This window comes from Emydura macquarii, unplaced genomic scaffold, assembly GCF_026122565.2.
Source record: "Emydura macquarii macquarii isolate MOO-44397 ecotype Brisbane River unplaced genomic scaffold, CSIRO-AGI_Emac_v2 contig_629, whole genome shotgun sequence".
In the NCBI taxonomy this organism is placed as follows: domain Eukaryota; kingdom Metazoa; phylum Chordata; order Testudines; family Chelidae; genus Emydura; species Emydura macquarii.
In genome coordinates, this window is record NW_027130766.1 from 7,717,681 (window position 1) to 7,729,219 (window position 11,539).

General features: G+C 67.0%; 1 protein-coding gene across 1 annotated transcript; it reads right to left on the bottom strand.

Annotated features, from left to right (window-relative positions):
- Nucleotides 1-385: 385 nt before the first annotated feature.
- Nucleotides 386-10,777, bottom strand: NR1D1 (nuclear receptor subfamily 1 group D member 1). Its single transcript, XM_067541249.1, is given in 9 exon segments — nucleotides 386-791; nucleotides 1,071-1,281; nucleotides 1,752-1,937; nucleotides 2,375-2,497; nucleotides 2,500-2,936; nucleotides 3,501-3,645; nucleotides 4,595-4,683; nucleotides 5,024-5,332; nucleotides 10,658-10,777. Coding segments are annotated over 9 exon segments (1,731 nt in total). The 5' UTR covers nucleotides 10,689-10,777; the 3' UTR covers nucleotides 386-591.
- Between the last annotated feature and the right edge of the window lie 762 nt (nucleotides 10,778-11,539).

The window sequence follows — 11,539 nt, forward strand, 5'->3', positions numbered from 1 at the left end:
ATGCCTGAGGGCACAGCCAGACCCCTCCCTCTGCACCCCCAGGGATCAGACACTGTCCAACCAGGAAACTAGGGTCCAGCCGACTCCTGGGGCTGCAGGCATGGGCAAGCTTCTCCATGCCCCGGTAACCGCTCCCCCCCATCTGCAGCTCTCCTGTAACGTCTGCCCCATGCACGGGGCAGCAGGAAGGGGGCTCCGGCAAGTCTGGGGGCACAGCTGGGCAGGGACCCCCTCCCCCGAGTCCTGGCTCCTGGTCCACCAGCGCTGCCCTACAACCCAAGGCCTGGTGCCCCCCCCCCCCACCTCCCCCAGTCATGCCCCCCAGCTCCCTTTGCCCAGGCGCAGGGGCCTGGCTCGCTCAGGAAGGGACGGTCCAGGCCACGGGGTCAGTTTCAATATATTATTTCCCGTGCGGCTCCAGCCCTCTCCGGGGGGGCGGCCGCGCTAGAGAACACAGCTCCACTGTACACAGGTGGCTATTTACAGGGGTCACCCCCCCACCGCCCGGCCCAGGGGGCTCGGGCCTGGCTGAGACGTCAGCGGCTCTCCAGACAGTCCGGCGGGGGGCTCTGCAGAGGGGGCGGGGGGGCCCTACTGGGCATCGATGCGGAAGGACAGCAGCTTCTCGGAATGCATGTTGTTGAGGGTGCGCAGGTCCGGCAGCTTCAGCAGCAGCTTGGTGAAGCGCGAGGTCTCGGTGGGGCGGTTCTTGAGGATCAGGGCGCGCAGGGCGCGGATCAAGGTCTCCTGCAGCTGCTCCACCGAGCCCGTGTTCTCCATGCCGGAGCGATCTGGCCGGCGGGGGGAGAAACGTGCCGTGAGAATGGGCGGGGGGGGGGGAGAGACGGAGACGGACGGACGACACGCCAGCTGCCCCCAGCCCAGCCTCCCCGGCTGCACCAGATCTGCCGCCTGGATTTATTCAGATCTCTGCTTCCAGATCCCAACCCCCCCGGCCTGCTCCTGCCCCTGGCTTCCCGGCCCCCCGTGCTCGCCCAGCCCCAAGCGGCAGGCAGCCGGGGCCAGGGCCGCCCAGCCCCCCTCAGCCCAGGCGGGGGCGCGGGACCCACCTGCAGAGACCAGCACCACGGCGGTGAAGAGGCCCAGCTCCTCCTCACTGAGCTCCAGGGAGCCGAGCTTCTCGCTGAAGTCGAACATGGAGCTGAGCAGGTCGCCCATGCCCATGGCCCACAGCTCCTCCAGGCTGTAGGTCGTGCGGCTCATGAACATCACCGTCTGCTCCTTCACGTTGAAGAGGGAGGCGAAGCGCACCATCAGCACCTGGCGCGGGGGGAGGAGAGCAGTGAGGGCCGGGCCGCAGGCTCCCTCGAGGCCGGCAGGGTGAGTCCCCGGAAAGGTGCCATGGGGGCGGGAACCAAGGGCCAGGTAGCCGTGGGCAGTGGAGGGGGCAGCAGATGCCCCATGGAGCCGAGAGGGCATCGCTGGCATAGCCAGGGGGAACAGACACCGGACCCCAGGGGCGGGGCCCATTACAGGGACTAGGGGGGCAGCCGGTGCTCTCGGCTGCTTTGGCCCCCGGCTTGGCCAGTCACTGGAACACCTGCTTTGGGGGGAGGCTCCAGGGCTGAGGTTTCACGGGCCGGTTTGCAGCAGCACTCGCCCCACTGAGCTCCTGCAGCCCAGCCTCTGCTAAGGACCCACAGCGATACCGCCGAGGGGCCGGCAGCTCGGAGGGGCCCCTGTGAACCGAGCGCTGCAGCCGGCAGGAGACGCCAAGGCCCCGGACCTACCTCGAAGGTGCCGGCTTTGAGCAGGGCCACTTGGTCGTGCTGCGACAGGTCCTTGAAGCCGGGGATGTGCTTGGCGAACTCCACCACCTCCCGGACGGCAGGCGTGAAGCTCAGCGAGAAATCCTCCCAGATTTCCTGGACCGTGCGGCCGCTCCTGCTGTGGGGGTGCGCGTTCATGGGGCATGCCTGCAGGACGGACGGGAGAGCTACCTGAGACACGGGGCCGGCGGTGGCCCAGCCCCAGCATCAGGGCCATGGCCGAGCCCTGCAACACGTCTCTCCCAGCGGGCACAGGCATCAGCCAGCACCTCGCAGGGGGCCCAGCAGGAGACGTGTTGTTCCCGCCCTAGGCTCACTCGGACCAGGCCAGTCAGAATTGTTCTGGACGCTGGGGGGCATTGTAGGGAGTCTTTACATTGCTGCCCCCCTGCAATTGTGGGGCTGAAAGGCCAGCGGATACCCCTTCTCTGCCCCCCAGCTCCGCACTGCCAGGGACCGAACCGGCCCGGCTCTTCCGGCCTCAGAGACAAGACGATTACTGGTGATTAGAAGCTAAAAATACCCCGAGGGGTCAGAGGGGCGCGTCCCGGCTGGAAACACCCGCCCGGGGCTCTGCCACTCACCAGCAGAATGTCCTTGGCGCCCTCTTGCCAGGGGCAGCCCTGGCCAGCCGGGCTCTCGGCCGCCTGGGCCGAGGAGGGGCAGAGCCGGTGGCTGTTCATGTTGTTCTGGTGGCAGGCGTGGGGGGAGCCGGGGTGCCAGGCGGGGAGGCGGGAGGCGTCCGGGGGGGCGGGTTGTTGTTGTCCTGGCGGTAGAGGCCGTTGCCGTTGGGGCAGCGCTGGTTCTGCCAGTTGTCGCAGGGCCGCGGCAGGGCCGTGCCCAGCTTGTCGTGGGCGTAGATGAAGATCTCCTTGTGCGCCTTGGTCACCTGCGAAATGACGTCTTCCATGGCCTCCGCGGGGCTGGGGGAGCGGGGCGGCGTCAGCTGCTGGGGGAACTGGGAGAAGCAGGGCTGCTGCTGCGGGCAGGGGGGGAGCTGCTGCTGGGGCTGGTGGCACGGCAGCGGGTTGGCGGGCTGGTGGCACTGCCCGCTGAGCTGGTTGTTGGCCATGTTGTTCATGGCGCTCTGCATCTCCGCCAGCATCCGCTGCTTCTCACGCTTGGGGATGCGTCCGAAGCGCACGGCTGCAGAAGGGGGGGGGGGAGGGTTAGCATCGGGCGCCGGGCAGCTGCACCCCGCCAGCCAGGAGCCTCCAGGACACTGAGCACCCCATAGCAGCAGGCGGGGGCAGGGCAGGCTGATCTTCCCTCCCCCAATCCACCTGCCCCCGCCCCCCACTGAGACGCCCCGGCCTAGCGGCAGCATCACAAGACAGGGAGCCAGGAGCTCCCTTCCCAGCTGAGGAACCAGTTCGCCCGGCGTCCATGGGGCAAGTCACACGCTCAGTGAAACAAAGGGAAGGAGAATGAGCTCCCGGCTTCGAGCACAGGCCCCTGGGAGCAGGGATTTTGTACATGTGCAGCACCTGGCACAATGGGGCCCCGAGTCCCGACCACAGCCTCTCGGCACCACCATCCTACCACTAATGAAGCGGGGAGGGGGGGGATTTGTCATAGGAACAGGAGCCAGACGCCGTTCTGGGCATCCTATTACAAGAGGGGGAGGGGAGGACACCCCAGTGCTGGGGGGAAGCCTGCCCTGCCCTGCCCCCGCCCCCATCACCCCCAAGTCGCCCGGTGGGAACGCACCGTCCCGGGACATGCCGACCGACAGACACTTCTTGAAGCGGCACTGCTGGCACCGGTTCCGGTTGATCCGGACGATGGAGCAGTTCTCGTTTTTCAGGCACTTTTTGTACTGGATGTTTTGCTGGATGCTGCGGCGGAAGAAACCCTGAGACAGAAAGGGCGAGAGGCGGGGTGAGCCGGGCTGGCGGACGGCCTCCGACGGCCAGGCAGGCGGAAGGTAGAAAACGCTGCGGGGCACACGGCCCCCGCTCTGCCCCGGGCTCGGATCTGCGGAACGGCCTGCGGCCAGGACAGAGCTCTAACCAAAGAAACCCAGACACTCGCTTCCTGGGACCGAAACCACCTTCAGCCCCAGGCTCCTTCTAAACCAGCCAAGCGGGGCCCGGGCGCAAGAGCCCGCCTCGAACTCCCGGGGAGCAGCCGGTTCCGTCCCACACCCCGACAGTAATCCCGCGGGGCTGGGCGGTGAATGATTCTGGCCGGGGGCGGCTGTTTGCGAGTGACGCAGGAGCTGCCGGCAGGATCTTCTCCCCCTTGGAGAACACAAGCCCCCGATGCTAACCCATGCGTGTTTTATGGGCCCTGCCGAGGAGGGGGCAGGAGGAGGAGACGGGGAGGAAGCAGCAGCAGCCCCGTCTGAAGAGAGGCAGGGCAGTATTTCTGACTTGACGGGCTTCGGGGATCGAGATAAAGCTGAGAATCAGGGACGATAAATCCTGTCCCGAGCTAGTGCCGGGGCGGCTCCGAAAAGGGCGAGATGTCGGGAGCCCGCCTGGAGACCGGTAAGAGCGCAGGTGTGCGGCACACGGGACACTCTTTGGGGGTGGGGCTGGCAGCGCCTGGCGCAGCAGGTCTCCGGGCACTGCCATGGCACAGCTACTCAATACCAATGCGGGTCAGGACATCCCAGCCGCTCACGGGCCCCCAAGTCATTAGCCACTTCGGGCTAGTCAGGACTGGTCCGGGGCGGGGTGACGGTGCCGACCATGCCCCGAGCCTCTCGCGAGGGGTAAGATGTTAACGAGGGGCTGGGACACTGCTCCCACTCCTTCCCCGCTCGGTGCCCCCTGCCCTGCCCTGTCCTGCCCCCTTACCTTGCAGCCCTCGCAGGCATGGACCCCATAGTGGAAACCTGAGGCGACATCTCCACACACTTTGCAAAGCAGAACCATCCCGTTCAGCTCTGGGAGGGGAAAGACACACCCGGGTGAGAGGCTGCAGCACCCAGCCCTGCCCAGGAGCCAGCCCCTGGGGGCAGCCAGGACGGCTCCCTTCCCGCAGGGCGGGCAGCTGGCCGGGGGCAGGCCTGGCTGCTGCACCCAGACGGGGGCACTCCTGGGGGCACAGGCATGTGGCCTGCCATGCTGGGAGAACCAGGGGTACAGGGAGCCCCCACCGCCAGTCGGGCAAGGACAGAGACGGGGCTGATGGAGGGCCACAGCTGTGAATTCTAGCCATGGACGGAGGGCCCCACCACTCCCCGGCCTCCCCGGGCCCACCCCACCTCTGGCCCGGGCACTCACTGGTGATGTTGCTGGTCATCTTGCTGGGAGAAACTCGCCTCCCGTTGTCCACGGCGATCTGCAGGCCCCCGGGGGAGCTGGAGGAGGAGGAGGTGGAGGAAGGGGAGCCATCCTCCCGCGAGCCCTGCAGCCCGCCGCCGTAGGGCCGCGAGTCCTGGGTCAGCGAGCCGGTGGGCGAGGGCGGGAAGTAGGCGGCGAAGGCCTGGGAGCCGGACTGGAAGCTGCCGTTGGAGCTGTCGCTGCACAGGGAGACGGGGCTCGTGCGGCTGGGGGAGGAGCCGCTGGAGCCCACGTAGCTGATCACGCCGCCTGGGGAGACAGCGGAGAGGGGCTGAGACCAGGGTCAGGGCACCCCACACAGGTCTATGGCGCCCCAGACGAGATGGCTCAGGGGGGCGGGGAATGGGGCACTGGGCTTTCCCCATCTAGGGCAGGAGGCTGGCTGGGGGGGAGGGAAGGGGGAATGGGACACCGGGCCCCACGGGGACCAAAATATTGCTCCCACCCGCCAGTGGTTCGGTGGCCCGTGTGTGAAATGAGTGTGTCAGGTCTCTGTGACGCAATCACATACACGCCCGCTGGATCCCCTGGATGTCCCCCATGAGAAGCCATGGTCAGAGAGGACTGGACTCAGCCACACAGGGCTCAGGCAGGCTGGCATGGGGAGGGGGGGAGATTTCTACGCCCCTGTCCATGCCATCCCTGCTGTGGGACTTCCTGTCCCCGGGGATAACAGCCCTCCGGTCTCCAGCCCTTCAAACAGGATCTCACAGCACGCTGCAGGCAGGGAGGGATCACACTCGCCCTCCCGGCACCCACCAGGCTGGGGACTTGGCAGCCAAGCTGCCCCCAAACTCCCAGCCCGGCAGCGCACAGGTGAGGGAAACCTGGCACCCGTTAGCACCACAAACGACAGAGCTGCGGGACCACTGCTGGGGGCACCCGTTCTGCAACTCTGCTGCCCCATCCATCCATCCCCCCGCCCGGATCCCGCCTGGGGGGAGGCGCTCTCCCAACCCCACCCATCTCGGTGCCGGGGAAGCCCCCCCCCAAGGTTCAGCCTGCAGTGTCGGTCGGCTGCGTCACCCCTCCTCACGCCCCCTCTCTGCACTGCGGAGGATGCAGCTACCGCTGAGCCGGCACGGAGAAAACAACAGGCAGGCCAGCGGTGCAGGCACACCAAGGGCAGGCCAGCCGCAGCGCGGGCTGGGGGGAGCAGACGGGAGAGAGGGAGCCCTGGAAACACAGACCCCCCCGCCGTGGGCGCTGCTCTTCATAAGCCTGGGTGAATAGCAAGCCTAGAGCAAGGGGACTCAGCGCACGGGCTGGGCGTGTGGGCGCAGGGGGCTGTACGTAGGAGGGGCTGCACATGCATGGCGTGTGTGTGTAGGGGGTCCATCTGCCCGTTCACGCCCCCCCTTCCCCTCCTATCCATCCCCCCACCCCTGAAGATCTGTCAACCCTTCCTGAGCCCTGCCAGGCAGCTGGCTGTGCAGGCACCAGCCGGGGAGGCCGTTTGTGGTGGTGCCTCACTCGCCTTCCCCCACGGAGCTCTGACAATCCCAGGGTTTAAATGCAGGCAGGGGAGGGGGCTCAGCCGGGCCCCAACCGCGCAAGGGAAAGGTTTGAAGCACTGGGGCGGGCAGGCAGCCAAGGGACCGGACCTTTGGCACCTGGAGCTCGGGAGACTGGGTGCTCCAGGGGGTGGGAGCAGGAGGGACCTGGGGAAAACCCAACCCACTTCGGAGGGAAAACAACCCTGCTGAGGCAACGGGGGGGCCAAGGGCGGCGCCGGCCCAGCAGTAAATACTGTGGAGACCCGGAAGCCTCCTGCAAAAACACAATCACAAGCGTTGCGAAACAGCCGACAAACAAGCGAGGAGGATCACGTGTGAGAGCTGCTTCTGCACCCGGCCTAGTCACGCTGCCCCAGCCGTGCGGATGGCTGCTCCTGACCTCAGGAACACGGCCAGGGCCCACGGCTGGGTCAGTAAACTCGCCGCTCCCCCGCCCAGGAAGGCGTGCGAGCCACCCACACACGTGGCGGCTGCACGAGAGATGCTAATGCCAGCGGTGAAGTCACTCGTTGCTAACGGGAGGGTTGCAGCAGCTTGCGGGAATCGTTTACTTAGCGGCTGTGAAAAGGCTGGGAGGCACCATGAGTCAATCGGGTTTTAAAGCCAGGAGGCCAGGTCTGCCCCTCAGCCAGGGTCAGTCAACGCCAGCCAAGGATCTGGCCTAGCACCAGGGAGAAAAACCAACTCCTGCCATGGGCCGACACCACAAGAGGGGAAGAAACCCTGCCCACCAGCTGAGTCCTATTCCCTGCAGCTGCAGGACACACAGCTGTGCACCTGGCTGCTTCTCCGGGTTCAGGGCACGTAGGAAGAGAAGGAGAAATGGGATCAAGGGGAAATCAAGTCTCTAATCCTGATCATTCCAACCCGAACAGAGCTACCACGAGCTAGACATAGAGAATACGGGAGGAAGAACAGAGCCACTTAGTAACCGCATTGAAACTGCTCAGCTGGGGCTGGGGTGGAAGGAGGGACGGGGGTGGAAAAATTTCAAATAATTTAGCTTTTCCAAAATGAGGCGTAATGGGGAAGGATTCGAATGCAATAAGGGAGCAGGGCAGACGGGGAGGGAGGCGTGGGGAATCCCAGCAGAGCTGGAGGGTGCAGTAAATTGTAGGGAAAAGCAGCGGCTGCTACGCCAGCCGTCAATCCCTCCCCTCGCTCGTCACTCTCAATCTGCTGCGTCAGCTTTGGTGCATTTGTTTCCTTGTCTTTAAATAGAAGAGATTGGGAAACAGAGCTCTGGAAATAGGTCACAAAACCCAAACCGCTTCCCTCGCCACACCCGAAAGCCAGCTCTCCCCTCCGGCCTGGGGAACGGCTCCGCGGCGGTACCTTTCCAAAGGAGCATGTGGGAGGCACGTGGGGGTGAACGGCGATCGCCGAGATCTCCCAGCCCACCCAGCAGACGGGGTGCAGGACTGCGGAGGACAGGCGCACCTTGACACGTGGCCAGAGCTATTTCACACACGCTCTCCCCCCAGGGCACGTCTGACCCACAGCCCCCCACGGCAGGAGCCAGCCTGCCAGGTAATGCCGGGCTCAGTCAGCCCCCTACTCAGATGGTCACGTGATATCATCTGGGGTGACAGTCACCATGGCAACCGCTTTGCACTGCACCTTTTATTCAGCCCTTTATTGGGGGGCGAAGCTCCCTCCCTGTGAGCCATGGGGGGCAGCGTGTGGAGCCAGGCCAGCAGACAGGACAGAGCGCAAGGAGGAGTCAGGGCTCAGGAGCCGAAAGACGCAGGTTCAATTCCCTGCTCTACCAGACTCGTGTGTGACCTTGGGCAAGTCCCTTAGCCTCTGTGTGCCAGATTCCATTGCCATGCTAGGGACACTAGCCCTAGGGTAAATACATCCAGAAGTGCAAGGCGCCCAAGGCTACCGTGATGGGGGCCAGATGACATCACAGATAGAGGGATGCAGGAGGTGGGATGGACAGTCAGGCCACAGACCCCATGGGGAGCCCGCACCCCTTGAGATGGACAGTCACAGCCTTGAGGTAGCAACTGGGGACCCAGGGCAGGTCATGGGGGGGGCAACCCTACAGTGGGGGGAGGCCTTATGCTGGTGCCCTGTGGATTGGCTGGGCTGGGGAGACAAGAACAGCCAGACGGGGGTCAGGCCAATGGTCCCGCTAGCCCAGTGTCCTGCCGGCTGACAGTGGCCCGGGCCAGGGCAGCAAAGGGAAGGAACAGAGCAGGCAGTCAAGTGAACCCGCCCACTCCTGGCTTCTCAAACTCTTTCCCTGGGACCCCCCTTTGAAAATATTTCAGGCTGTGACAACCCCCCCCCCCATGCCACCCTGACTTCTGCACTGCTGCTAAGCACAGTGCTGCCTTCAGAGCACCTGGCCAGCACCTGTCAGCCAGGCAGGGGCTAGCAGACACAGCCAGGGCACGTGCGGGGACGGACACCTCACAGCCCCGACCCCCACTCTGAGAACCCCTGAAGCCTCAAGAGCAAGGGGTCGCCTCCCTGCCCGTCCTGGCTAGTAGCCATCGGCTCCTGGCCTCCGAAAGCTGATCCAGGTATTTTTGGAACCCTGTTATCATTTGGGCCTTCACAACATCCCAAGGACTGGGCTGGGGGGGTCCCGTCGGAGGGGGGGGGGGGAGGAGGCGGCTCATGCTGGAGGGCAGGGGCTGGGCTAGGCCCGGGGGGGTTCGGCCGGGGGGGGTGGGGGAGACAGGGGCTGGGGGGGTCCCCGCCACGGGGACTCGTGCTGGGGGCAGAGATGGGCTTGGGGGTTTGGCCTGGGGGGGGGGTCCCGCCAGGGGGAGCTCATGCTGGGGTCAGAGGTGGGCGAGGGGGGTTTGGGCTGGGGGGTCAGGTCTGGGGGGAGCTCATGCTGGGGGTCAGGGGTGGGCGGGGGGGTTCGGGCTGGGGGGTCAGGTCTGGGGGCCCGCTGGGAGGCTCGGAGTTGGGGGGAAGGATGGACTCGGGGGCTCCCGGGCTCGGACTCCGCCCCCCCTCGGCTCCGGCGGCCTCACGTCCCCCCGCGGCCCCGCTCCACGTGTTTCGGCCGCACGGGGATACTCCGTCCTCGGGCCCCGCCCATCACGCTTTGCCCCGCCCCCGCCGCGCCATTGGCCGCTGCTCGTTGCCCCGGCGATGGCGTCAACGCCCCGCGCGCCTGGTTCCTTTTTTACCTTTAAAAGCGCAGGGGGGGGAGGGGAGACAAGGCTCCCGGCTTCCGGGTGTGACGTCACGATAACCCAAGGGGCGGGGCCTGAGGGGGAGGTGACGGTGCAATAGGGCGGTGGCGACCAATGGGAGGGGGCGGGGCGGGGAAGGGAAGGGAGGAAAACAAAGTCTGCACGTGGCAGAGCCTGGGCGGGGGACACGTGAGGTAGGGGGAGCCCCGAGGGGAGGGGCCGGAGCCCTGGGGGGTGACGGGGGGGTCACTCAAGGAGAAGTGGGGAGCAAGGCGCCCCCCTTCCACTGGGGACAAGGGAGGTGGGGGGGAGGCTGGAGCCAGCACCGGCCACGTGACTCCTCCTGGGGAGGGGGCGATGGGTGACCCCACTGACCCCCCCGGGCCGGAGCTGGGCCGGAGCTGGGCCGGGGCCTCCCCGGCAGCAGAGGGGCGGGGAAGCCGGAGCTGGCCCCTTTCTCGGGCTAATCCTGGCCCCTGAGCGGGGGTCGCTGCGCCCCCCCCCCCCATTCACACCCGCTCACACAGCCTCAGTCTCGTGGGCACCCGCATCCTACACACCGGGGCTGCCCCCTCCCCGCCGCTAGACCCCCCCAAGGCGGGGCCAGAGCGAGCCCCTCCCACGCCCCCAAAACAGCCACAAAGCGGGGGCAGCTCCAGGGGGCGAGCGTGGGAAGGGAACCCGCGCAGCGGCGTGCAGAGGGGCTCCCCCAGCTCCGGGGGACCCCCAGCGTCACGGGCGCCTCGGGGCTGGGACGGCGCACAGAAGTGGGGGGCCGGGTGGGGGATCCCGGTCACACGCTGCGGGTGGGGGATCCCGGTCACATGCACTCCGGAGGGGCCAGGCGGGGGGGGGGGGTGCAAGGATCGAGCCCCCCCAAGGAAGGCAGCAATTACCTGTGTTGTTGTTGTTGTCCAGAGCTGCCATCCCTCCGCGGGGCGCGGGCCTCCAAGCCTGGCCGGGAGATGAACGCCTTTCCGCCGCGGGAGCCCCGTGCAGCGCCCGGCGGGGCTGCGCTGCGCGGCCGGGCCAGGAGCTGGGGAAGCCCCGAGTTGCTCGGATGGACCCTGCGCTGCGCGGGATCTTTGCTTTGCGCAGCCGGCGTGGGCGTGGGGGAGAGGGGGGGGGCGCGGCTCAGCACAGGCAGGACAGGAACCTCCGCGCCGCTGCCTCTCCTTCCTCTGCAAAGTCTGACTCTGCCCGGGCTCCCCAGCCTCGCTCGCTCTTTGCCTGCGCCCCGCTGCAGCTGCGCAGTCTCCAGCACGCGGCTCCGGAGCATCCACCATGTGATTCCCGGGGAGAGCCTCGTGCCCCAGTGACACACTTTCCGCGAGCACCAGGCGCCTGGAGCCCGGCTTGCGCCAGAGGGCGCCTGCGCAGCCCCGCTGCCTGCCGGGACTTGTAGTTCCCGGGGCCTGGGCCGTGCCCCTGGTGCGCGTGCGTGTGTGTGCGCGTGGCCGCGGCATGTGAGCCGGGCCCTGGCGAGCGGCTCCGCCTTTGCTGCTTCCCCTGCGGGAGGAAAGGCGGCCGGCGGCTGCAGCGGCCTGGGGAACGTGCGGGCTGGACGGGAGCTCGGCGCTGCGCGTGCAATGCGGAGCGGGGCTGGCAGGGGAAAGCCCCGGGCAATGACACGCAGCCCCTCCCCGCCGCCAGCCCCTCTCGCCTGGTCCGAGAGCCCCGGGCAATGCCGAGGACTCTGGTGACTTAGCGGCCCCCCAGTGCCTGGGGCCGGGACAGGAAGGTCACAAACAGTCTCAGGCTGGAGCTGGCCAGCCTGG